This window comes from Salvelinus alpinus, chromosome 33 (assembly GCF_045679555.1).
Source record: "Salvelinus alpinus chromosome 33, SLU_Salpinus.1, whole genome shotgun sequence".
NCBI lineage: Eukaryota > Metazoa > Chordata > Actinopteri > Salmoniformes > Salmonidae > Salvelinus > Salvelinus alpinus.
Genome location: NC_092118.1, coordinates 24,165,967 through 24,193,962, shown reverse-complemented (window position 1 = coordinate 24,193,962; position 27,996 = coordinate 24,165,967). Strand labels below are relative to the sequence as shown.

Here is a 27,996-nt window from a genome sequence, read left to right as displayed (position 1 = left end):
GAGGGTCTCTGGGAACTGCGCGCACTTATTCCGTAGCAGGAGCGGGCGCAGCACATAAATTGGAGAGAAAGGCAGTGTGAGTATGCTTTTAGCAGTTGTCAGGTCTGGAATTGGATTTCTTGAATATAGTTACAGTTTCGGAGCAAATGAGAACGGGGAGAGAATTTCACAGCGCGGAGGGCTCTGTCGTCTAGTCTAAGCGTTTGATACGAGTACAGTTAGATTCAGTAGATTTTACTGCTTTCCATTCTTTGTTTGCGTATGGAATTTACGAAGACCAACCAACATTGTTTTACGGGTGTAAATTGCAGTTTAGTCCGGAGAGGCAATTTTCTGTGTTTAGCAAGAACAAACTGAGCGCGGGCACTTTCTTTCACGATACATTATATTATCAATTGCCTAGAATAACATTCAAACCCGCGTTCATGTTACAAAGGTTTCCGTTACTAACGCAGATACAAGCCAAGCGTTCGTGAATTTTCAGCTTGCTGAACACATAAGGACGATTCGGTCGCTGTTTCAAAGCTCATTTCTAAGAGAAGCCTTGTGCACACCGACTGGTGAAGCCTGCTGGAGCCGAGAACGGATCGTCTGGAGCCGGACTCCTCGTTCCTCAGAACGATGGTGTTGGACAAGGAAGAGAGTGAGTAACACCCCCGACGATGGGTAACGTTATTTCAGCTGGATGTCACATTGGAACAGTGTTTGTTTTTGTACTAGGTAGATAACCTAGCCTACCTCAGGATATAAGTTTACCCACATTCCCCGTATACGAAAGACACGTCTAGTAGACTTATTTGGATACCCGGTGATAATTATTAGCGTTTTTTTTGTCGTGAAGAACCTTGCTATTTTACTTCAATATCCATTTTAAGTTCTCAGCACTCACATAGATACACATACGCCTATTTTATTTCTCAAAGACTACATGTCTTCTGCAATTTGGAGCTTTATGTGATGACTGTTCACATGATGGGCATTGCAACCTTAGCAACACAACGCGGCTGTAAAACATGGTACCACTTTCCCTCTGCCTAAAGTGGTCCTCGCATCCTCTGAAGTTACCGAAGCAGCTCTTTGACATCAGCACAGGATGGGAGATGCAATTCGAGTGCTTTTAACTTGATTGCAAATTTTGGATAGCACCATGCAATAGGGATGGCAGTTTCCTTTCCTAATGCAATACCTGTCTATTTTGAAATAGGCTATGTAGGTTAATGAGCAAGTAATCCCATACATTTTTACTTTAGAGCAAACCTGTCTCTCTTGGCGTCCTATTTTGTGTGTAAGGTGATATTTAGTAGCATATTTCATACAATGCATACAAAAAGATAAAGCTACCCAAAAACCTCAAACTTGGAAGAAACTGTTGTGAAACTGGATCACTTAACTTCTGTTATCAGTTTGTGTAGAAGTGCTATCCAAAGTAGTTTTTTCTATCACTTGTGTAGCTGATCTATGGTGAGGTCTGTATTCTTAATAGGTAGGCTACTTAATACCTTCTCTCACAGCCTTCTAGGACCTAAAATAGGTTATTCTTGTCATATTTCAGAGAATACTGTCATCACACATTTGGTTTTAGCCAGAGGCTTTCCCCCAAAAAGTAATGGCTTGCAATTGTGAGACATTATTTATGTTTGAAAATTGATATTTCATATCTCTTAGCCGAGCATCCTTTCACTTACCCATCTAAAAACCAATAAAGGGATTGCAGTAGAAACATAAATTGGTCTGTCTAGCTGAATCCATGTTGTGCTAATGTACCCAGATTAACTCAACTGTAAATTGTCTCCTTTAGATGTCTGTCTTACTAAAAGTTCCCAATATGATTCAGATGCTTTTAACAACTATTGGCTAAGCAATATGGTAAATGTACAAGGTGATGCAAATGGCATTAGTGGGAAAGGATGCACAGGAGCATGTAATGCAGTCAATACTACATTAACTACTGATGCCCAATTACAGAACCAGGGAGAGTGGCTTTTAGGAGCATTAGGACTTGCAGAAAAGCTGAGATCACCTGCTGCTCATTGCCTAAAAGCTTCACCCTTTGCTTGCTGGGGCCGACAAACTGCGCTGGCATTTTGGCAGGGATGGGGAGAGAAAGAGCTGCTTGGATCTGTGCTTTCCAATAGCTAGAGCAGGCTGTTAGTGATCCATTGGCTCAGCGACATTGCCTGCATTTTACAGTGTCCATACTAAGCATAAAGCCATTTAGCCTACTGTGTGTGTGTGTGGGCTACTTGGCAGTTCAGCATACTTCTTAAATTCTGCATATATTAGCCTACAGTAATGTGATAAGACCACCATGCAGCTTTAAGATCTTGTTTTCTGCCTTGAATCACATAAGTTGGAAACTTCTTCTCATGAGGGCGTTTTTTCTTAGGGAAAAAAGAAGAGCGATGTTGAGTCTGACAGCCTAAGTTTTATTGAAACACTTTGGCTTTAACAGTGCTGAACTTGTGAATATGTGTGAAGTCTCTAGGAGGTCTGATGCCGCACAACGATCTAGGGAAATAACCAGACAGCTCTCTCTCTTCTAGAGAAAAGCTAATCTTGTTTCCAACTTTTCAAATCTCTTTTGAGAAAGTAGGATACAAATCAATTCCCTCTCCACCTATTTTTAAACACTCACACATTTTACATTCATGTTTTGACCTACTACAAGGCTCAACTTCACATTGACTTCCAGCTCCAGTGTAATAACTGGTTACTTGGAGTTGTAATGGAATTGATTGGATTAAAGGTCTTTACCATTTCCCCATGTATGAGCTGTGTGTGTTGGCATTAAATGTGAAAACAGTGATGGTGGACTGGAACCACCTGCTCGTATCACTAACATGTAGTGCTATACCAAGTGGGTCATGAATATCAACTAGGCTTTCTGTCCACCTCAGACATACTATTCCTAGCTAACTATACCCTCCCTCCCCATAAAACTCTATTGACAGATTAAGCCAGTCTGAAAAGATAGTACATCTGGTATTCTGAAGATGTGCACTGTGGAAGCACCACATCCTGAAATGACTTAATATGGATGTCTCTAGAAATGAATGGCACCACCTTCCCCAAATATTCCAGGTGAACATTTTATTTTTGCCCTCTAATATAAAGTTTCCAATTGACTTCTAATTCTAGTGGAAAAAAGCAATTCAGCCATTTATTTCCTTCAAGGTATTAGGAACTATCAGCTGCAGCAGAAATAATTGGGTCCTCATTGTCGACATGTCTTTGGCTGATCATTCGCACCACTGGGCTTTCTAAGAACCTGGGCTGAAGAGAACCTCCAATCCTAAAACCTGATGATAAATTCTTGGTTACCTTTGCACTTTAATTTACGACCCCGTGAGAAGCCTGTCCAATGAAATGTGTACATTCATAAAGCAATGTTTTTCAAATGAATTCAGAGACGTGATCTGTCGGCTACTGTAATAAAACTTGGGCTTCAGGCTCCGATTTTTATTTTGAAATAATAAGAATTGCTTCATTCTTTACCGGAGTTACCATGGTAATTCTGTCTTGTAGCTATGTCATATTGATTTAGAAAGTGGACAGTTATTTTCTGTTATTCCCTTTCTGCGGTTTGATTTCTAATTTCCAGTTGGAGATTACTTTCATACATTTCTTAAGTCGTTTCACTTTTTCTCCGCAGGAATGTAATTTTCTCTCTTGTATTTGCTATTTCTTCAGCTTATTGGCTTGTTCTTACTCTAAATTATACTTGCCAATTTCAAATATTGAAATTGCATTGGTATCCTTTGCCCTGGGCTCTGAACAATGTTACAAGTTATTTCAACATTTCATATTGTGTGGTCACATCTAGTTATTAAGATGGTTTATCATGCCACCTGCTTCCTTATTGGAACACATCTCTTCTCTTTCACTTGAATACCTTCCCAGTCCAGTGGGGATATCACTGACGTATCAGTGGACAACTGTCTGATAAACCTTGCTTGGTCAAATATGTCTTGCCATTCTACTATTGTAAACCTGAATGATTCGTTATTATCACTAAAGAAGACATGTTTTGCAATGTCTCATATGGACAAACAGGCCATGTACAGTTTACAAAGGGATATCATTCATACAACAGTTATAACTCAATTACAATGTATGAACTCCAATGTGACGTAGGCATGGAAAACATACCACACATTCACACCTCTCACTCACTACTTGTGCCCTCTACACTCTATGCATACACTCCTATACTGCCATAACTGTTCTCTCTATCTGTTCAATATGCAACATGACACTTCAACAAAAATATTAACTTCCAACATACTGAATTTGATGTCAGTAAATTTAATTTCACCATTTTAAACAGTGAGTGCTTGATTCACTGTGATCTACTATGATCTTGCATACACACAGTTCTCACCAGACCCAATGATGTCTCCCACCTCAAACCAGATCCCTATCAGACTTGTTTCACATCAGTGACTGCAGAAGATGCATGTCCTTTCCCATAATTTCAGTGGAGCTCAAAGGGCTGAATGGGGACTGAAAGACACATGTAAGCAAGATACTAGTGTACCCACCTTCCTCTGGTGCAAATGGCTGCTCTCATCAGAGAGGCACACTAACTCAATGATGCACTCCTGAGCTCTTCGCGCATCCTTTTATCATATCCAGAGGCCACATGCTCTCACGTTATATTACAACTTCTCACAACTAAGATCCATTTTCCCTATGCATCATGGAAGAAAGAGTGACAATGTCTATGTTTCTGTTGTCGTTAGAAATTCTTCTCAACCTGCACTTTGCAACATCCACCTCTGTTTTATTCAAAATAGTGCGTGGTGGAGGGGGGTGCACAATGATGTCGGTGAACACGGAATTCTCTAAAGCTCCAAGGATGCCTAATCCATCACTCCAACGTTACACAGAAAACCTTTTTAGATGAATGATTATTTTAGACCAACTTTTATGACATCTCAAAACAACCTTATTTCTCACCTTGAGTCTTGAGATGAATGCAGACATGCTCAGCATTCAGACATAGCCCTTCTAGTAATTTAATAGGATCTCGATGTCATAAACCCCCAAAGTTCCAAAACAAGGTGAAAATGGCAGCCATATTGATCTGGGAGAAATCCAAACCAGTCTAATTGGAAAGAATGCCAGTAGACGCATAATCCAGATTTTACTTATGCAGGAAAATTAAAGTAAGCTGTGATGTATCAGAAGTTGTGTAATGGAATTATTGTCATAATTACGAAGTTTATATTGGTTTTAATACACATTTCTGTATAAATAACATCTAAAATACAGTGTACAAAACATTAGGAACACCTTCCTAGTATTGCATTGCATGTCCTTTTGCCCTCAGAACAGCCTCAGTTTGTCAGGGCATGGACTCTACAAGGTGTGAAAGCATTCCACTGGGATGCTGGCCTATGACTCAATGCTTCCCACAGTTGTGTCAAGTTGGCTGGATATCCTCTGGGTGGTGGATATTCTTGATACACACAGGAAACTGTTGAGCGGTTAAAAAAAAACCGGCAGCGTTGCAGTTCTTGACACTCAAACTGGTGCGCCTGGCACCTACCAAAGGCACTTAAATCTTTTCTTGCCCTGTCACCCCTGAATGGCACACATGAACAATCCATGTCTCAATTGTCTTAAAAATCCTTCTTTAATCTGTCTCCTCCCCTTCATCTACACTGATTTGAAGTGGATTTAACAAGTGACATCAATAAGGGATCATAACTTTCACCTGGATTCACCTTGTCAGTCTTTCAAAATCAAATCAAATTTTATTTGTCACATACACATGGTTAGCAGATGTTAATGCGAGTGTAGCGAAATGCTTGTGCTTCTAGTTCCGAAAATGCAGCGATAACCAACGAGTAATCTAACTCAACAATTCCACAACTACTACCTTATACACACAAGTGTAAAGGGATAAAGAATATGTACATAAAGATATATGAATGAGTGATGGTACAGAACGGCATAGACAAGATGCAGTAGATGGTATCGAGTACAGTATATACATATGAGATGAGTAATGTAGGGTATATACATATGAGATGAGTAATGTAGGGTATGTAAACATAAAAGTGCATAGTTTAAAGTGGCTAGTGATACATGTATTACATAAAGATGGCAAGATGCAGTAGATTATATAGAGTACAGTATATACATTATATTAAGTGGCATTGTTTAAAGTGGCTAGTGATCATTTTTTTATCAATTTCCATTATTATAGTGAGCTGGAGTTGAGTCGGTATGTTGGCAGCAGCCACTCAATGTTAGTGGTGGCTGTTTAACAGTCTGATGGCCTTCATGGAAAAAGCATGTGTTCCTAATGTTTTGCACACACGTGTAAATGTAAACAGACCATAAATGTCTCTTTTTAGTTTTCTTGGATAGCTGTGAAGGTTATTATATGATACAATATCAGTACTTGTTGCATTTACATCTTGTCTAAGTCCCATCATCAACTGATTTCAACCAGTGTATGGCTGTGGATGGACTGCATTGTTTGAATGGAATGTTGGCATAATGGCAGTTAATTTGAGAAATGTAAGGAATCATTCCTCTAAAACTGGCTGGCTTGCTAGCTAACAAACATACAGTGCAGATACATTCTTCAAATTCATTATTTTACACCATCTTATCACAGCGCTGGCAAACCATGGTTGACCAATTCCCTTACCAAAATGTTTGACCTTTATCCCATTCTTACTACATTTGCACACACTGTATGTAGACTTTTATATTGTGTTATTGACTGTACGTTTGTTTATCACATGTGTAACTCTGTATTGTTTGTGTCGCTTTGCTCTATCTTAGCCAGGTTGCAGTTGTAAATGAGAACTTGTTCTCAACTGGCCTACCTGGTTAAATAAAGGTGAAATAAAAAATCATAATGTTACTGTCGATTCTAGGATTGTAAATCCTAATTCTAAGACAGAGGTAATGCAGACACGCTCAGTGTTCAGACAGAGGTAATGCCCCAGTCATACATGCTTACTGACCTTTGATTCATACACAAGTAGTGTTATTCTGCTTCACATTGTGGTCTTTTGAAATCTCTGTGATGGTGTCTCAAGTAGCCCTGCAGCAGGAGCCTAATAGTACATACTGTGTATGCTCTACTGAGAGGCTATACAGTTCCATATTGATGATTTTACAGTTGGTGGTTTTAATTGACTTTCTCTGGTCTTAAAAGTATATACTATTCTCCTGACTCGTCTGGTTATAGCAGGAATCACTCACTCACTGCTAGGCTGAGCTGCCTTGTCTGAGGTGGACTGCTCTTGCACAGATACACACGGTCATTGAGACGCATACATACTTCATTACGAAAACACACATCTCTCTGCCATGCTAAAGCCGGTTGTTACACTCTTCTCCATGACATTACAGCTCTTCTCACATGTATTTATTGACCTATTTGCCTCGTCTCCCTTCCCATCCTCTCTCTGGTTTCACTTGGTCATTCTGCAGTGTTCATTTCAGGCACTATTTAACTTTGAAAAGACAGCGCCGATATGATCTTGTTTTTTACGTTTAAATTTGGCTCTAAAAGAGTTTGATCGTGAAGCTTGTGATATGTTACCAGTACATTGGTTTTGTGTGTTACATTTACTGGTAAATGTTGTCTTGTCACTGCAACAACCACTCTCTCTCCTTGGACTTTACAGTAACAGGTTGTTAGTTCACAATGCAGTGAAAAAGGTCCAAAATAGGATTTGAAAGATATATAGACATACAAAAGGAATGCTGTTTTGTTGAATGTTTAAATGAGCTAGTGATTGCTGTAAAGAATAATTCATGTGGGAATTGAATACTGCGGCATAATTGTACCAGTCTGTTTGTGCATGCACGTTTCCATTTGGAAACAAATTGATCTGCCGTTATGCCTATTAACTGCAAGACCTTGTATAATCCCTCCTGAAATAGTCCCATGATACGTATTGGTTCATGTTGTTTACTTGGCGTGTGTGTTGCTCAGTAGGGGTGGAGGCCTTTGGCGGCTTTCATTAACTCAACTGTATTTCTCTCTTCCAGGGAGATCTCACTTTTCTTAGGAAGCTGCTAGGGATTATTGAACCCTGGGTTGTGTGTGTGTGGCGACTCAATTATGGCTCAGGTACTGCTTTTCAGTTGAGGATGTGAGTTCAATTTGCCATTCTGATGAGGGAGGTGCTTTAATGTTTTGGGACATTTTAGCTTCTGAAAACGGTAACCCTTCAGACGTGCTCCTTTAAAGGTGTTGCTGTACTGATACCATTTTCATAATGAAAGATGCTCAGCACTTTTGGCTGCCTCACATTTGAGGTAAATTCTGAAGGATAAGGAGGAGGCATGCAGTGAGTAGAGGACAGGCTAAAGAACAACCACTTCCAACAGAAGTACTTAAGATCTTAAAGACAGATATCCTTTTATTTTCTGTTCCGGCAACTAAAGCTTTTTCACTTTCAAGTACTCTCAAATAAAGTCTGATATTAATCATTTTAAATGTAAAGCCTGTAAGTGACTATTGTTGGCCAAAACAATATGTCACAAATGTATTCAAGTCAAGCACTTCAGAGACATAAACTCTACAGTACACAAGTCTACATAGAAATGGAGGGCAATGCTACTTAAAACATAACAGAGACAAATAGCAAACAGCATAGAGTGCTTGCTGAGAACCAACAATCTCCGATTGGTTGACCTTCAATAAATCAAATGTTGAATAACTAATTAAAGGCTGTGATTGCAGGTTTATTTTCCCCTCCTGAAAGCGGGGAGATTGGGCAGCGGGTATTGAAGTTGAGGATTTAATCATTGCTGACAATGAGTTTGCCTACACAACCACAGTTTGATCCATTAGACGCGAGTGGCAGCTGAGATCCATGCACACTTACTATTGTGGTCGGTTTTAATTGAAATTGGTAACTGAGTGTGGAACATAATAACCCCCTGCGTCTATTCCCGTACACACATACACGGATACACACATATGCACAGACATAACGGATGCACACAAGCATGCTCGCGTACACACCCATCCTCTCTTGCAGGCAAGGTTTTTCTGTCCCCGTAACACCAACATGTTACAGATTCCCCTGGACTAGACAACCCAATAATGGAGTAGCCATTTAATTTAACTCAAGAGTTGTGCTAGGGTTTTAAAAATGGCATTGAAGAATAAAGACCAGAATGGCAGGTGTAACACATCTAAGACGTCGACTGTGATGAAACAACATTGGCTATTATAAAGACATCTGGAGAAACTAATATCAATAACTCCTACAGCATTCCTAGCCTGCAAACACACCACCGCAGTAGGTCAAGGGCCCTGCCTAATGCAAACCCTATCATCAGTGTGTGGACTGTCAATGGCGACCACCCTGGCTTGGTTCCCCTTACAATCCCGGGGCCTTTGAGGCACTACACTCCTGCCGTACATCTAACCTGGCGCATTATTGACCCCATAAGGAGACAGAGCCATGGTGTAGGAGAGAGTGCTGCCTAAATGACGTTGGAGGCCTGTTCCCCCAAACAACTGCCCCCTGTGGCGTATTCTCATTATTCAACATTAAACGCCCCACATGGCTCACCACAGTGTGTTTTTTTCCCCCCCCTCAGTTTTCGACTCACCGCGGACCCTGAATGGCACACCTGTCTCCTGGCATATCCTTTGAAATAATAAGTGTGCTGTAATTGCAGGGGAGTGGGGATTTCATACATCACTTCCTGACCTTGGGAGTGACACAAACTTTAGAGGCTACATTTATGCCTCCTGAATGCATTTTTAATGTGGGCTAAAATGTGTTTGGGCATTATTCCGTGCCGGATGGCGGAAAGCATCTGTGACAGTGCTAATGGTTACATTTTGCCAGGAATCATGAAGTGGCAGATACGATTGTCCCCTTTATCAAACTCTGAAAAGATCTGGTTGGAGAATAGATGGATTTATCGCCTTATTCAAATGCTAATGCAATCGGTGAAAAAATGAATTGAATTCACATATGAAGATGCATTCATCATCCGGGTTATTGACAGCTTCGCTGGCAGTCACCCTAATGGGACTGTGCTGAGGGAGATGGCTCAGAGCTAGCCTGAAAGAGGCTCAGTTAACAGACATTGAGTTAGCAGATTCAGAGAACTAGCCTAACAGAGGGTGAGTTAGCATGCTAAAAGAGGTTGATTTAGCAGCAGGCTAATAGGGGAAAGGGGGATACCGAGTCAGTTGCACAACTGAATGCATTCAAACAAAATGTGTCTTCCGCATTTAACCTCTCTGAATTAGAGAGGTGTGAGCGGGCTGCCTTAATCAACAGCCATGTCATCAGCGCCCGGGGATCAGTTGTTGGTGGTTAACTGCCTTGCTCAAGGGCAGAACGATAGATTTTTCCACCTTGCCGGCTTGGGGATTCAAACCAGCGACCTTTCAGTTACTGGTCCAACATTCTTAACCACTAGGCTACCTGCCACCTTTTTAAGAGGTTGCCTATCAAGGTAGCTTCTAGAGGTTGAGTTAGCAGCAGGCTCAGAGAGCTAGCCTAACTGAGCACTAAAAACAAACTGACACTGCAGGCCCTCAACAGAACCGGCCTATTAACAGTTGATTGGCTGGATACAAGGTCAGACACCTCCCCCTCCTCACTCTCCAAGCCTCAGATTGTTCCCCTGATCTTTCTTCTTCAGAAGTTCTTGGAGCTAACCCTGCATAACGAGGGTTAGGAGTGATGGGCGTTTCTCCATTTTATTCTCGCTCTCTTTTGTGTGAGGGCTGTCGACAGCTCACCTTCCAAAGCTGTAATCTCACCATGCTTGCGAACAACCAAGTGTTGGAACAAGTTGCCTTCTGTAATAACTTGGAAACCCTGCCGGTTTCTCATCTCAAAATAAGCAGTAATGAATATAATTAGAAAGCTGTTGCATATCTCTGATACATTTCTTTTAATTAACCCCATGTGAATACATTTAAAATAATAGGGGGTGAAAGTGTGGAAAAAACACCCTAATGAAGTTATCTGTTAATTGGGATTGTTTCTGCAGCCAAACCACAGTGAGTTGGGGCCACCAAGAGCTAACAAATCGTGCTGTAAGCATCCCTGCCTACACAGAAAAGGGCCCATGCTGACTTCAAGTGTAAGAAATGCACCTCTGACGTGATGGAAATGACCGGCGGCCTGGAGAAAAGGCAGCCCTGTTCCAGGCCACTCTACTGAGACTCCCTACGCCGCGCTTGAAGCCAGGCCAGTGTTATTGCAGCCCTAATGCGGTCGCCTCATTTGGAGCGGATCAGGAGTAATTATGGTGGGGAAAGTGGCTGCCGACCACGGGGGTCAGGACACTTGTAACATGTGAAAAGAGCAATTATTTCAGGAGACAAAACTCTCCCTTATCCCGGGCAGGGCCAGGGTCAATGCAAGGGACGGCTAGGCTCAGTTTCACCAGGGCTTATTAGCCGCTGCAAAGTTTGCCAGTGTGCATCTCGTTAATGAACAGTCCCCTCATCGGCACAAGGCCCTGCTCTACCCCACTTACCGGGGCTGTTAATTATGTCATCAGAGCATGCAAGCCCAGCAAGCACTTCTCACAGACCCAAGCATTCATAACACAACCGTCTGGAAATGTGGCTATACTGTAAGAGATCACACCCGGACAGAACCCACAGGACTAGTCTAAAACATGCTGAATATAAAACCGTGTCATTGACTGCATTGGCCTGTGAACGACTACTGCATGTGTTTATTCTGTCTTGGAGCGATATGCTCCAACTGCGGAGGGAAATATGAATCCTACAAAGTCTTGATTATGCTTATCATTTTAAATGCACTCATTTGTCTCCTTTCAGCTGGCCTATATTCCAGCTGATATTATGACCAGATGTCTTGTGTTTTGTCTTGGCAATAGAGGAGAATTGGTGTCTACAGGCTCAATTACAGTAATGATGTGAGCTGATTGAAAGGGGCTGATTCATGCAGACAATGGCAGGACATCTGCCTGAGATCCCCATTAACCTCCATGGCGGCTGCCTCGGCCCTGTCTGGGACAACATTCTATTCTGGATTGCCATGGCCACAGCGTTTACAGTGAGAGGGAACACAAAAGCCTGGGTTTACAGCTTCAGCCTCTTCCAAGCCACTGCAATATTCACCGGAAATTCTACTTGAGCAACGCCACCACTGGTTAAGGAGCTCAAATGGTTAGGCTACACCAACAGGACTGAACATTGCTTTTACCAACCCAGAATCTAGGATTTAATTGTTCCCACTCAACATAGTAGAAAGAAATGCCTAGTAATAAACACTAGATTATAATGACTGAATTGAAATGCTGTCCAAGAGAGCATGATTCATTTTCCCATAGAGTTGATCTGTTAGGTGGTTTCTAAAGCCTATCATATCCTTATTGAGCAATGCTTAAACGAATCAGTGTATAGATTCATAGTGCCTGATTTAATGTGTCTGTCTGATGTCTTCTGCAGGAGTCAGTGAGTCACAGAGGAGATGATGAACACTGTTCAGTTGAATGCAGTTGTTAGTAATGTAGCATGTCATTTCTCGGGGCATCTCTCAGCGTCTGTCATTGCGGTTACCAGTCTCTTATTTACTGCAGTGAGCTGAGAGCAGTAATTATACGGGCCCCAGAGATGAGGTCCACTCAGCCCAGCCTCCCCAGAGGCAAGCTGCTGCCTGAGTGATGCTATTCTACCCCCTTCCCTCCGCAGGAACCTAGGGAGCCTGCGTCACATCAAGGTGTCACTCCACCTAATTGATCAAATGTATTTAATTCCAGAGAGTGACCTCACCCACCAGGTAGTGATGTAAGGTACGCAGCACATTTCTATTCAGACGTGCTTATTTAACAGATTAGCATGCAACCAGATGTATGATAGGAGAAGGAGAAAAGGGGATCGGAGGGCAAATCCTCCCCTCTTTCTCTCTCCATCTCTCCTTGTCTAATCTGAGGATGTGCCATGCAGATGTGATAATTGCATTTCAATGCTTTAAAACGTTTCCTTGAGTGCACCGAACAGCTTATTTTCCTTTTAAAACGTTAAATACATCAAAAGAGTTACCACAGATTTTATTTTTAGATAGCGGTAAAAACTGATCTTGAAATGGGCTTACATAGAAATCGGATGCTATCTCTATAATGGAAAGTACATGGTCTGACCGTTTCAATGAAGGAAAAAAACATAACTGTACATATTGTTAAGAGATAAGGTCTTTAAAAAAGAAGAGGGGTGGAAAAAGACTGAGATGACAGCCCTTACACCAAGTATTAATGGCAAATGAATTTCTTTCTCAGGGAAAATATTTGGCAAGGCGAGAGCTCCCTCTTTAAAAGACAAATGCATTCCCTGTTGGAATATGAGTCATGGTCTAGCAAGGTGTTTTTTGGGACACCAAACGACACGGGAAGGTCAGTGGCACTTGGATCTGTTAAATGGATTGGATTAAGTGGAGGCTGCCTCTTCGGCTGCTGCCGTTTCCTTTTATAATGTAACTTTTTGTTCTCGGAGAGGCGGCAGGTTGGGAAGGCGCTGTTCCACTCAGGGAGTTCACATGGTACTAAGTGTGGTGACAGGTGCAAAAAAACTATTCTCCTGGTATTAAGGAAATTGACATGACATTTGTTTTATACAATCATTTATTCTGTCACTACTCTTTGTTTAGGAAATGCTACATGCAGTGTAGCTACTACTGGAGTTTTCTGAGCCAATTTTCCACAGGCTGTTTTGGTAGATGACATCAAGCATGTGTTTCTTCCCTGAGACAGCAGGATCTGTGCAGTAAGCATCCTGGCTTCCTCATGTATCTGAGACTTTTCCTCTGTTCAGGCATCACTCTCAGGCCCATAGAGGGAGCACTGTGTACATGGTGGTGGGGAGGAGTGTCCGACTCACTGCAGTTTCAAATCTGGGTTAGGGACTAGAACATTGCCACATTGATGTTTAGGATGTTTCAACATAGGGAGAGCTCCAAAGAGGCCGGAACAGGGGACGTGCTGTAGAGTCATTCCATAGAAGGGGTTAAGCCCCCTCCTTTGCAGAGTTGATGTAAAACACACATGTTATGTAACAGGGTGGGTAGATGGTATGTGGGGGGGCGGTGGTCTAAACCAATTATGAGTGGTTCTCTGGAGGTGGGGAACGACCTTTGTGTATAATTAGTTCTCTTATTTAAAGTAAAGATTTTGAGTAGAATAACTAATTAGCTGTCATAAAAGGCAAATTAAAGATTTTTGTATGATCCCTGAGGGAATTGAGGAAACCTGATTATTTATTTTTTTTGCTATGCGCATGCACAAACCACACACGAGCGCGCACACACAGCACTCTCTCCTCATTAAGACTGTTTTTAGTTGTGTGGCGAGCACTGTTGGCATACGTGCATAGAGCTCCTCTAACAAGCCATGAGATGCAGGTAGAACAGACCACCCTTAGCTAGTGTGGCTTCAATTTGAAGCTTTTTAGCTTCATTTACACTCAACATTGGTATTTATAGCGGGCTTTGTGATCCTAATGCGGCAGCTTCTAGGGGCCCGATTTTGGGAGGGAGGAGGTGAGGGAGCTGGAGGGTAGGCAGAACACTAATTGATGGTTCCCATCACCAGCGCTGGACCAATTAGCCTCCGCTTTCCACTTGTGATAAAGAAATGGGACGAAGGCTGAATACCACCAGAGCTCTTATTCACATACAAACCAAAGCCATCAATTTAACTAACAAGCTCACCCTCTCCCTTTCCCTTATTTTAAAAGGGGAGATGCTAATTATATCACATTCACAGTATTACTGATGGTCAGAAATTGCTGAACAAATCTGGATCCAATAAGGGGTGTGTGTGACAGAGAGGAAGAGAGACAGGAACATGTGCTTTGGTATTCAGACCAACAAAGTACTTTGACAAAGTGCTGAGGTTTTTGTGCGGGGAAAAAACGACATGCTCAGAGAGGAGAATCAGGGGCATTGGGTGATACACTGCCTAGCTACCAGCAGAGGCTCTGTTTATCATGGAAATAACTACTATGGTTCCAGTGAAACTACAGGGTGGCTGCCCAACACCACTGACATCCAAACACAACTACAGAGGACATCAACACACACATTGGAGCACTACTCTCCTGTAACTGCCATCTCTGACAAATATACTGTAGGTCAATAGCAACTGCCTTTACTAGAACACAACATCTCAACAACAGATCACACCTCCGAAGATAAAGACAAAACATCTAGAAAATGTACTGAAGTTATTTAAAAGCTATGAAATTCAAAGAAAGCCTCCCAGCATACCATGTCTTTAAACCATCGGGCATTTGCCGTTTTATTGGCACCCACATACAAAGCGATGGCCGTCCTCCCTCCCTGTGACGCAGGCTGCGTCCGGTTTTGAGAGAAATGTGTTTTGAAAGCAGAGAGGCGAGCGGTGGCCGTTGTGTGTTCTATTAGACCGATCAATAGCTCAGTGTGTGAGAGAGTGTCTTAAGAGCTGTTGTCCTGTGCTTTCAGCTGTGGCAGACCTGTTAGTGCTACGGAGGGGTGCTGCCTGCCACTGCCTCTGTACCAGCAGTGGCCTGAGGGGGGCTTTTAGTCCAAACACAAATGTCAACCACACATAGACTATTAGTGTTTAGTGCAGTTATTAAATGGACTTTATTTGTCCTTTAGGAGGCTAAGAGGCGCACTTAAAGGGGACCTGCGTGACAGCGGGGCAATTTGCGGGTTTAGTTACTCAGGCTCGCTCGTTGCTGACACATGAGTACAGATAAGTGTAAAAGAAGGAAAGGCTGTAATGCAGCGAGCGAGCGTGGTGTGTGTCTGTGTGAGTGCGCGCTGAGAGGCACTTAGGCCATAACATATCTCACCGGGGTCTGCGAGCAGCGTTCATGTGGTCAGAGGCGTTTTAAAAGGTTAATGTTAATCTATACCAAACAAAGCCCATGAGAAGCTTTTTCAGCTGTGGACAGTTCAGAGCAATGAGCGCTGATGAAATGGTAGGTGACTAACATAATATACAGCATGCTGTAAATACCACGGTAAGCAATATGACTCTTAAGAGTACAGCTTCAAAAAACACTAGGCCTGCCTGCGTAGTATGTCCCTGTTGCATTGTATGTGGTTTACCTGGTGTAATATAACATCTGTTTCCATGGGAGCAGCAAGTGGAGTGAATGTAGTCCAATGTGACCTGTGTGCCTATCTGAACGGAAGAGTGTTCATGTTAATGCATATGAAGCAGAGAGGCAGTGCACTTTCTCGTGAGGCTCTGCTGCCTCCAGACGCTTCTGCAGCAGCCTTATCAAAAAGAGAACATGAAAAGTCACTGGTGTTCCTGGGCAGTGAATCACGCCGCGGCGTTTGTCTCCTTATCGCTACAGGTGTGCCGATGCTCTCCGTCCAGCCCAAAGGGAAACAGAAGGGGTGCGCTGGCTGCAATCGCAAGATTAAAGACCGCTACCTGCTCAAGGCCCTGGACAAATACTGGCACGAGGACTGTCTGAAATGTGCCTGCTGCGACTGTCGCCTGGGGGAGGTGGGCTCCACCCTCTACACGAAAGCCAACCTCATCCTCTGTCGCAGGGACTACCTGAGGTAAGAGAAGCCACAGTCAGTCGCCCCTCACAGAACAGAAAGGCCGCGCCCCACCTAGAGCTGTGTCATTAAAAAGTGCTCTCTCTCTCTCACTACTGCTAGTGTAGCGCCACCATGAATGTCTATGAACCTGCCTCTCACTAGAACTCTCTAATTTGGGTCCATTTGTATGTGAACCAGTGTTTTTCTCGAGCTTTTAGAAGACATTTCCTCCCAGGCTGTTTTAGTAGATCAAGCGCTTGTTTGTTCCTTATTATAGGATATCGATACTAACTAGATGTGTGTCAATTAATCCTGAATCCCATTATGCTCATGTGTGACTCTCCTCAGGCTCTGATCTGAAGCCTTAGGAAGGCGGAGCGGAAAGTTTCCAATTCCATGTTTGTTTGTTTTAGCTAAAAATATATATATATATGTTTCAATTGTTTTGTTGCTTGTTTACATGAACACAGCACTCTCCCCTCGTGGTACAGACCTGGTTTCAGTAACAGTAGAGATGGGTCATGTTGAGTTCTGGGAAGACTCCAGGCAGGCTAGCTTCAACCTCAGTGTCTGTGGCTCAATGTTTTTCCCTGTACTCTGCCATCTGCTTGCTAAATTAAACATGATCATTTCCTGGGCGTTAAGTCGCATACCCTGGGGCTTCCGAATGAGATCCTACCATTTATCCCTGAGACCATCCCCTGGGGGCCAGCCTAGAGACCTTGCTGCCCCTGGCCTCTCCCTGTCTCTCCCCTCCCTCTCCCACCCTGCCCCTCCAGCAGGTCCCAACCGAGAGGGGCTTGGGGGCTGGGCGTTGAGAGGAGCCATTACCATCCATCAGCTCCCAACAAGAGTTAATGCTGTTAAGATGCAGTGAGAGAGGTTCACTAAGACTGCTGCTGCCCCCGGAAGGGGCAGATGGTGCAGATGAGGTCATAATAAACGGAGCAAATGACAAGAGAAGGCAAAAATTATTAAGCCAAGAGTGGCGCTTTTGACATGGTTAAATATGATCCCTTAAAAGGGCCGGCTTCTCCCTCCATCTGATTGATTTCTCCTCCCATTATGAAGGCCTTATCGTAGACATCAGCTCCCTGATGAAAATGTGTTCCTATGGCGCAGGCCAGAAGAGGCTAACTGGCCTGACAGGCAGCTCTGCAGAAAGCAAACTCAAAGCAAGACCAGGGCAGAGAGGTGAGAGAGGGAAGAAAATGAGGGGCAGAGGGGGCTAGAATGAGAGGGAGGAAGCAAGGGAGAGAGATGGGCTTTCTGTGTTTCTGCCTGGATCCTGATGGCCTAATGAAATCCAACCCACTTGTCTGCTCTTCAGCCTGAGACAAATGCATGCCACTTAATGGCTGGAGATGTTTGAGATGAATTCTATTATGGAACAAATTAAAAACGTTCCCTTTCGCAGCAGCGAGGGAAGAGACCGCTTTAGAGCCTATAGTTTTAAAGTAGGTGACGCAGGCTCCATACGGCCTTGTAATCCCCTCACAGAGCCCCCGTCCTGCACGGAGAGGGGAACACTTCCCCTCACCGCCATTAATGAAGTGGAATCCTCCTGTATGGAGCTGCAGTTCATTAGGGACATGCAGCCAGGGTGGATCAAACACTATTTATTTCCCTGGGTTTGGAGCCCTGCCATGCGCACATTAATTATGATAGGAGCTCCGTCTGTGTTCGTCCTTCAGGAGCTCAGGAGCACCGGTAACATCTTGTGCACGCCCCCCTTCCCCCCGCTCTCCCCTGCCTGGCCTGCCAGCAGCGTCTTCTAAAACCTCAGATCAGAAGTTTCTGAATCCACTTGACATTCTATTCCCTCCGTTGTAAAAGACTGGGTTGGTTTAATAGCAGTTTTACCACACTTTCATTATCACGCAGAACAATAGATTAATTAGGTGTTTAATTTTTGTCTAGGACTCAGTATCTGGCGACCTCGCCAAAGAAGGTTGACAAGCCAGTCATGCTTTTCATCGGCCAAACCCCAAGCCTGACATAATTTTATCTTCTAACGGACGAATATTTTAGGGGGAACGGACTGTATCAGTCATCTACTTATCAAAGTAGAGCGCTTTTAATTGAAATTTTAAAAGCACTTTTTTTCAAGCTAATGGACATTGTAAGTTATGCAGTACCAACGGCACTGCAATGGAAGTAGATATTAATAAGATGTTTTGATGACAGTTTCTGTGGATGTATTCATGTATGTCAAACTTCTCTGCCACCCACCGGAGAGAGAGAGACTTAGAGGAAAAAATATATAAACTCAGCAAAAAAAGAAACGTCCTCTCATTGTCAACTGCGTTTATTTTCAGCAAACTTAACATGTGTAAATATTTGTATGAACATAACAAGATTCAACAACTGAGACATAAACTGAACAAGTTCCACAGACCTGTGACTAACAGACATTGAATGTGTCCCTGAACAAAGGGTGTGAGGGGGGGGATCAAAATCAAAAGTAACAGTCGGTATCTGGTCTGGCCACCAGCTGCATTAAGTACTGCAGTGCATCTCCTCCTCATGGACTGCACCATATTTGCCAGTTCTTGCTGTGAGATGTTACCCCCCTCTTCCACCAAGGCACCTGCAAGGTCCCAGACATTTCTGGGGGGAATGGCCCTAGCCCTCACCCTCCGATCCAACAGGTCCCAGACGTGCTCAATGGGATTGAGATCCATGGCAGAACACTGACATTCCTGTCTTGCAGGAAATCATGCACAGAACGAGCAGTATGGCTAGTGGCATTGTCATGCTGGAGGGACATGTCAGGATGAGCCTAAAGGAAGGGTACCACATGAGGGAGGATGTCTTCCCTGTAACGCACAGCATTGCGATTGCCTGCAATGACAACAAGCTCAGTCCGATGATGCTGTGACACCCCGCCCCAGACCATAACGGACCCTCCACCTCCAAATCGATCCCGCTCCAGAGTACAGGCCTCGGTGTAACGCTCATTCCTTTGGCGATGAACGCAAATCCGACCATCACCCCTGGTGAGACAAAACCGCGACTTGTCAGTGAAGAGCACTTTTTGCCAGTCCTGTCTGGTCCAGCGACGATGGATTTGTGCCCATAGGCGACGTTGTTGCAGGTGATGTCTGGTGAGGACCTGCCTTACAACAGGCCTCAGTCCAGCCTCTCAGCCTATTGCGGACAGTCTGAGCACTGATAGAGAGTTTGTGCGTTCCTGGTGTTGCCATCCTGTACCTGTCCCGCAGTTGTGATGTTCGGCTGTACCGATCCTGTGCAGGTGTTACACGTGGTCTGCCACTGCGAGGACGATCAGCTGTCCGCCCTGTCTCCCTGTAGCGCTGTCGTAGGCGTCTTACAGTATGAACATTGCAATTTATTGCCCTGGCCACATCTGCAGTCCTCATGCTTCCTTGCAGCATGCCTAAGGCACGTTCACACAGATGAGCAGGGACCCTGGGCATCTTTCTTTTGGTGTTTTTCAGAGTCAGTAGAAAGGCCTCTTTAGTGTCCTACGTTTTCATAACTGACCTTAATTGCCTTCCGTCTGTAAGCTGTTAGTGTCTTAACGACCGTTCCACAGGTGCATGTTCATTAATTGTTTATGGTTTATTGAACAAGCATGGGAAACAGTGTTTAAACCCTTCACAATGAAGATCTGTGAAGTTATTTGGATTTTTACGAATTATCTTTGAAAGACAGGGTCCTGAAAAAGGGACGTTTTATTTATATATATATTACAGTTTAAGTCAGCAGTTTTATATACACCTTAGCCAAATGCATTTAAACAAGAATTCACAATTCCTGACATTTAATCCTAGTACAAATTCCCTGTATTAGGTCAGTTAGGATCACCACTTTTATTTTAAGAATGTGAAATGTCAGAATAATAGTAATTTTTCAGCTTTTATTTCTTTCATCACATTCCCTGTGGGTCAGAAGTTTACATACACTCAATTACTATTTGGTAGCATTACCTTTAAATTGTTTAACTTGGGTCAAATGTTTCAGGTAGCCTTCCACAAGCTTCCCACAATAAGTTGGGTGAATTTTGGCCCATTCCTCCTGACAGAGCTGGTGTAACTGAGTCAGGTTTGGAGGCCTCCTTGCTCGCACATGCTTTTTCAGTTCTGCCCACATTTTCTATAGGATTGAGGTCAGGGCTTTGTGATGGCCACTCCAATACCTTGACTTTGTTGTCCTTAAGCCATTTTGCCACAACTTTGGAACTATGCTTGGGGTCATTGTCCATTTGGAAGACCCATTTGCGACCAAGCTTTAACTTCCTGACTGATGTCTTGATGTTGCTTCAATATATCCACATACTTTTCCTGCCTCATGATGCCATCTATTTTGTGAAGTGCACCAGTCCCTCCTGCAGCAAAGCACCCCCACAACATGATGCTGCCACCCCTGTGCTTCACGGTTCGGATGGTGTTCTTCGGCTTGCAAGCCTCCCCCTTTTTCCTCCAAACATAACGATGGTCATTATGGCCAAACAGTTCTATTTTTGTTTCATCAGCCCAGAGGACATTTCTCCAAAAAGTACAATCTTTGTCCCCATGTGCAGTTTCAAACCGTAGTCTGGCTTTTTTATGGCGGTTTTGGATCAGTGGCTTCTTCCTTGCTGAGCGGTTATGTCGATATAGGACTCGTTTTACTGTGGATATAGATACTATTGTACCTGTTTCCTCCAGCATCTTCACAAGGTCCTTTACTGTTGTTCTGGGATTGATTTGCACTTTTCGCACCAGAGTACGTTAATCTCTAGGAGACAGAACGTGTCTCCTTCCTGAGCGGTATGACGGCTGCGTGGTCCCATGGTGTTAATACTCGCGTACTATTGTTTGTACAGATGAACGTGATACCTTCAGACGTTTGGAAATTGCTCCCAAGGATGAACCAGACTTGTGGAGGTCTACATTTTTTTTCTGAGGTCTTGGCTGAGTTCTTTTGCTTTTTACCATGATGTCAAGCAAAGAGGCACTGAGTTTGAAGGTGCCTCCCTTGAAATACATCCACAGGTACACCTCCAATTGACTCAAATGATGTCAATTAGCCTACCAGAAGCTTCTAAAGCCATGACATACTTTTCTGGAATTTTCCAAGCTGTTTAAAGGCACAGTCAACTTAGTGTATGTAAACTTCTGCCCTGCTGGAATTGTGATAGTGAAATAATCTGTCTGTAAACAATTGTTGGAAAAATTATTTGTCATGCACAAAGTGTCCTAACTGACTTGCCAAAACTATAGTTTGTTAACAAGAAATTTGTGGAGTGGTTTAAAATGAGTTTTAATTTCCGACTTCATCTCTCTCTCTCTATATATATATAATAAAATAGCAAATTTTCGGGCAACATTGAAATCTATATAGGAAGCTTTACACCTTCAAAGATACAACTGTTGAGGAAGGTCAAAACATGCCTTACGTGCATTAATACAGTAGCTCTCCTTTGTATGAAATCGGACAAACTGTCAATGTAGCGGGTGAATCTCAGAGTTTAGAACAGAGTAGAAGACTTGAAGAGCTCAAGTCCAATCTCAATGAAACAGAAGACATGCAGATGATGCCGGCATGCAGGGGGAGAGTTTGAAGTTAGCGAAGCAGCAAGTTCAAACAGCTAAAGAAAGCACACCTGTCTCTCCAGATCCACGCAAAATCACACAATAACTGAAGGAGTGGAACAATGGAGGAGAGGCTCTTTAACTTTAATGGCAGTTAATTTTGTTTCAACCAGTGAACATCAGTGAAAGAAAATGACTTCCATTATAAACTGTTATATTATTTTCTCTCTTAACGCTGCAGTGTTTTCTCAATCTTGGCAGTGAACAGTTCAAATCTGCCTTTTTGTTAATATGCATTTATTTTTTATGGCATTCTGTTGAAGATCATTTCAAATTTCAGTTAACTTTTCAATTATTTGACAATCATACTCTATGGATTGAATAGATATTCCGTGACAGGTCATTTCACACTAAGACAGAGAATATGAAAGTGGAAAGTCACTGGAAAGTCCCACTAAACGGCCTCACCATGGTAATGGCCGGTTTCACTTTATCTTACAATGGGATGGATTTTGAAGCTATATAATGTGTCTCAGTTTGTGAGTGACCTTTCAAATGAGTATTTGTAACCCTCTAATCCACTTAAATTAACCACTATTTTAAGCTGGGACCTTTCTGTGCTTCAAACCCTGCCTAAAAATGATGACTTCTTAACAAACTAGGATTGGCTGTAGTGAGGGGCAATGTAGTCTACCCTCAAATTTTCCGCAGCATTCATACTGCACTTCAATGGGTTAACTGGACAAATTGTATTCATGTCGAAATAATTTGTATACCAGTTGAGGATATTGACTTTTCTTAATCCTAACAGACAAGAAAATGGAACTGCATCGTGGGAATTCAGCAGAAAATATTCTATGATTTGTAATCATTCTTAAAATAACTCAAATCTCTACTTTATGATGAATCGCCATTAAGGTGTTGCGATCCTCATTCTCACCCAGCTCTCCCTAGTGCTATGCATGCTGGTCTCTGTAGTCCCTATTCCACAGTGCCCTCCCACTAAATGGTCAGCACAGCGTCTCAATCTATTACTCAGTGCACTGCAGTCCCTATATCAACCACAGAGCCCAGGGACACACCGCCATAACACTGAAACATAACCTACATGTTGGCTTTACATCACTGACATGTCCCCTGGGATGCATACAACACTGCATATAATAACGCAACCATATTCACAGGGCCAGTCAAGTAGCAGGTCAGCACACACACAGAAGACAGACTAGGTCTGAGTCAGGCCACAGAGATGATAACAGCCTGGTTTAGTTTGAGCTAGAACTGATGCTGATAATAACAGAATCAATACAGAAGACTGAGTCCTTTTCATCTTTTTTTTTTAAAGAGGAAAGAAATCGCTAATATAGCATGAATAAATCTAAAAGCCTGACAATAATTTTACCAAGTGGGTTTGATCAGCAGCACCTCGTCTGGGTGGAAAGCTCAGCGTTCCAGAGGTCTATATCAACACACTTTACTGGAACAGTAACCAGTTCTAACAATGACTTTGTTCAACACCTCGTATCTATTAGAACCAAACAGCTCTGTCTCGCTCTCTTTCTCCTAGTCTGGCACCAGCAGCAGTCCTCTCCTCTGGGGCAGTGTGCTCTAATTAGACCCTGGGTCTGCTGGAGGGATATATGTCCCTGCTGGAGGGATATATGTTTTCTGTGACAAGGGGAGAGCAACCGACAGAGACTAATATGGAGAGGGGATACCAACTTTTGACTATTCTCTCCGTCTGAGTGTCTGAGCCCACAACTTTGGGAAAGTGTTTAACATACTGTCAGAGTGGCAATCTGCTGTTGTCTGCCTGATCCCCTCTCACAAAGCTGTGGCACTGTCCCATTTTCCTGCCTGCAGAATGTACAAGTCTATCTGATTCAAAATCTTCAAATTAAACATAAGGGCAGGCGCTTGGAAAATGTGACTAGGGGCTGCAGGCTCTGGAGTGGAGTTGCCTTTGCTTTGCTTTGAGGAGAAAGATCTACACCAGTGCCTCTTGCTCTGCTTGTGACCTTCATCGTTTGCCTCCTATCTAATAAGCTTAAACAAACAGCAGTGAAATGTGAGTTGTGCGTCTGTTCAGTGTACTGCCGAACATCTAGTTACCTCTCCAAGGTCTCCCCGCCATTCTCCCAGGCAGTCTCTGAATGAAACAGAGGGGGATCAAGGCAGTATCCTTGCAACAGGAATCTTTTGAATGTTTGACTACATTATAGAATTTAGCCTCTTGTGTAAAATCCAGCTGGCTTTGGTTGGAGCAAGTCTCATTAGGTACTTTGGTTTTAAAATAAAATAAACTTTCAACAGTTCAATTGGTTGCCTCAGACCTGTTTTCATTGCTTTCTCTATGTGCTAGGAGAAAGGCTTTGAAGAAGGGGATTAGAACCATGTGATCATTTTAATTAGATCATTAGCAAAGAATTAACATCTAGGTTTGTAGCCCTCATTAACAAAAAATATCAAGTGTGTGCCAAGAGATTTGTGTATTACATGAGATGTTTTCACCGTTCTTTCTGTGTTTTCTTGGCTTTTACTTTGTGTTCGCTCCTCTGTTGCATGAAGGCTAAGGAAGGTACGTTAATCTTTGTCTGTATTCTCTCTCTCTCTTCCAGGCTCTTTGGTACAACAGGGAACTGCGCTGCCTGCAGTAAACTGATCCCAGCCTTTGAAATGGTGATGAGAGCCAGAGATAATGTTTACCATTTGGACTGTTTTGCCTGTCAGCTTTGTAACCAGAGGTAAGGAGAGCGAGAGCTCACAACTGTGTCGTGAGATTGCCTTTTTCAAATATGTAATGCTGTTCTGAAATGGCCATTAACTCAAACTAGTTAGCCATTTAACAAAAAACCTGCCTCTTGAGGTGCAACAGATCTGTTTTGGGGTCAGTAAAAGCTTACAAAGCTCAACTCAGACTGTCTGTGTAAATCCAGATTTTTTTTTTGTCTGTCTTCCCATTTTGAAAGCACACACGTGCTGCATTTCATTAGCAACACTCTGTTAATTATTTTCTATGTTGACCCTGCCATTAGTTTGTTTTGTGACTAGAAACAACTGGGATTATAAATTCGAGGGAAACAAAATTTGCTCATGTATCAAAAGTGGTACAGCTGCCAGACCAATGCCAAGGCTGATCACACTCACAACACTCAGTGCTTTAGTTGAAAGGTTCACTTTAAGCCACAGCAAGAGGCCACTCTACAGGAACATGCCTCACTAGTTTGGTTACCACACTACAGGGTAGTGGAATTAAACAGATACAATTCTGTTTTTTTATATATATATTTTATAAATACTGTATGCTATTCAGTCCAGGAATGTTAACTAAGACACCTTAGTGACCCACGTGGGCCAAAACCTTGCTCACTCCGTCCTAGGTCCTGACCTCTCCTCACCTCTGAGCTCTACACTATTACATCCATACATACTCTCCTCACAATACAATGCAACAATCCCATAACAGTACCACAGTGCAGCACAGAGAACACTCTGCTAATCATGGGGTATTGTGACCCTCTCCATCCATACAGCACAAGCACATTAACCTTCCACAGGGATGAGTCAGTAACCATGGTGAGCACCTGGCTGGGGTATGGGAATGCTGGCTGCAGCCACTCATGGGGCCAGGCTTTACTGGCTCACTGATACCACAGCCATTGCCCCTCTGCCAGCCCTCAGCCTGCCCAACACATTACTGTAGCCCAGCCTGATAAGCAGCCCTGCCATCAGTACGGTTGTTCTTATCTTCACTCATTCTGTCTATGAAGCTGTGTGTCGTACAGTACATAAGCACCACCATTTAAAAGGATGCCCCTGAACAAGGCAGTTAACCCACTGTTCCCCGGTAGGCCGTCATTGTAAATAAGAGTTTGTTCTTAACTAGCTTGCCTAGTTAAATAAAAATCAAGGCCTACTTGGGTGTGTTTTTTCTTCAATTGACTTGAAATCTAGAGACAAATTCATACAAGGTGGCACCCAAACTGGTGTATGGAAAGCTCGCCCAGTGGCAGGGTTTCCTTGGAAACCGGTGTGGTGCTTTTCTTGTTTGCCAAGCCTGGGAGGGACTGCTTTCATTGGATGCCAGTCCTCTTGTCCGCATGCTTTGAAATTAGTTTTTTAAAATGTATCTACTTGTATTTGAAGCCACAACTTCAGTGACCATCAGAGAGGCCTTTGAATCACACACAAGGAACAATGGCATTTGCAAACAAGCAACGTCGCCAAACGCGTACAATCAAAGCCCAGAGAGCAGCAATGGCCATCGCCTTTAAAGGCTGATCTCAATCAACCACATTCTTCTCCTAGAGCAATGCTATCATTATCAGCCCGTCAACACAAATAACTGTCATATTGTCTGCTACTAATCTCCTTTGTCTCCCCACGTTGTCCTCCTTTTTATTAATGCTTTGCCTTTGTGTTTTCCTGGCTGGCAGGTTTTGTGTGGGGGACAAGTTTTTCCTTAAGAACAACATGATTCTGTGTCAGATGGACTATGAGGAGGGCCAGCTGAACGGCAGCTTTGAGACGCAGGTTCAATAGCCGGGCCCAGTGGCAGCGACCAGGACCCTCGGCCCGCCGTACTTACACATGATGCCATGGATGTTCTGCTGCACTTGGGAAGAGGAGCGTCTGTCTGCTTGCCTGCAATACTTTTTAAATAGCCCTTTATCAGTCCATAAGGACTCTATTGTAAATGTACTACTTTTTGCCCCTCCCCTTCCCACCCCAACACTGAGCAGTTACAAGTTTTGATGTACAGTTGTGCCTGCTTAGCTGAGCACTGTATTGCTTGTATGTTTTTGTGATGTTTGTTTTGGGTTTGTTTATTCTTTTCCCCTTTCGGGAATGTTTCCTTGGAGGGTATGTACAGTCTGTTTTCTCTGTATATATAAACTGGAACATTTATTTTATGAAATGTAATGCAATTTTATTACTAGTGTGAATTAAAGATTCTTAAATGTTCATAGTGAGTTTTTGTTCGTATACCAAAACCAAAGTTGTTTGAGGAGGCTGGCCCATGTGTTGATATATCATTATCATCTCTCAAACCACAGAGCTGTAAAAAAGCCTTGTGAGGGAAAACATTTCTTTTTTTTAACGTGATGGAGAAAAAATTACGTTTTATTACATTTTGCAAAGAGTGCTGATGGAATTAGAAATGCTGTTTCAAATGAACTAAATAAGATTTTATTTGGAATAAAATAATGACTTCTCCAGACTGTGTTGTTGTACTGAGCGTGCAGGTGTCATGAAAGAAGCAGTGTTTGGATGAGAACGCAGAGAGAGAGAGAGTCTGCACCCACTGAATCATGCCTCGCTAATTGCCATCTGATTATGAGTGTGAATTGGCTGGGAAATGAAATGCACCAGCAAATAACAAATTAGATAAATGCTCATTGCATTTGAGTTTATTCTAACTAGATGTGGAGCTGCAATAACCAATTTAGGTTGGTGGCACCGTCACTATTTATCTGAGGGGAGAAGGCAAGGAGCAAAACTCAAGACTTTGTTATATCATTATCTTATGAAATATAATTGTGTATATACAATGTAGTATTCTGGAATGATATAGTTATATTAGTTAATACTGTATTAGCAAAAAAGATCACTTGAAACTGTCTATCAGATAGAAAGGATGCAATGTTTGAGACCTAAAATAAGGCACTGTCCACTTTAAGGGAGAATTATGAGTGAAAGCAAAACTTGCCTTGAACATATGGGGTATTAAAAGAGAGCGGAGCATATTCAACAGATCTGAATAGCTTTTATGTACAAAGGCATTGCAATTAAGGGATTGCTACTTAGGTGATACAATCCTTTGTCGTACTACTTTTGATTTTCATCGGTTGGTGGTAATTCTTGTTTCTATGGGCTCAGAGCCACAGGAGACCTGCTTTGCAGCGTTTATGCCATTTTAAAGC

General features: G+C 42.9%; 1 protein-coding gene across 2 annotated transcripts; it reads left to right on the top strand.

The window, feature by feature from the left end:
- The first annotated feature begins 7 nt into the window (after positions 1–7).
- LOC139562999 (rhombotin-1) lies at positions 8–27,037 on the top strand. Of its 2 annotated transcripts, none has more exons than XM_071381226.1 (4): positions 8–643; positions 16,337–16,550; positions 24,691–24,816; positions 26,509–27,037. In XM_071381226.1, exons 1-4 carry the CDS (start codon positions 622–624, stop codon positions 26,612–26,614), a joined length of 468 nt encoding a protein of 155 aa, XP_071237327.1. In that variant the 5' UTR covers positions 8–621; the 3' UTR covers positions 26,615–27,037. The 2 variants fall into 2 exon arrangements, with proteins under 2 accessions (XP_071237327.1, XP_071237328.1); XM_071381227.1 differs by having other exon boundaries at positions 16–76.
- The last annotated feature ends 959 nt before the right edge of the window (positions 27,038–27,996 follow it).

Bases quoted from the DNA above. Each gene is read 5' to 3' on its own strand.
- LOC139562999 (XM_071381226.1), top strand. From the start codon at position 622: ATGGTGTTGGACAAGGAAGAGA. The intron at 644-16,336 runs GTGAGTAACACC...TTATCGCTACAG, and splicing joins GGTGTTGGACAAGGAAGAGA to GTGTGCCGATGCTCTCCGTC. The intron at 24,817-26,508 runs GTAAGGAGAGCG...CCTGGCTGGCAG, and splicing joins TGTCAGCTTTGTAACCAGAG to GTTTTGTGTGGGGGACAAGT.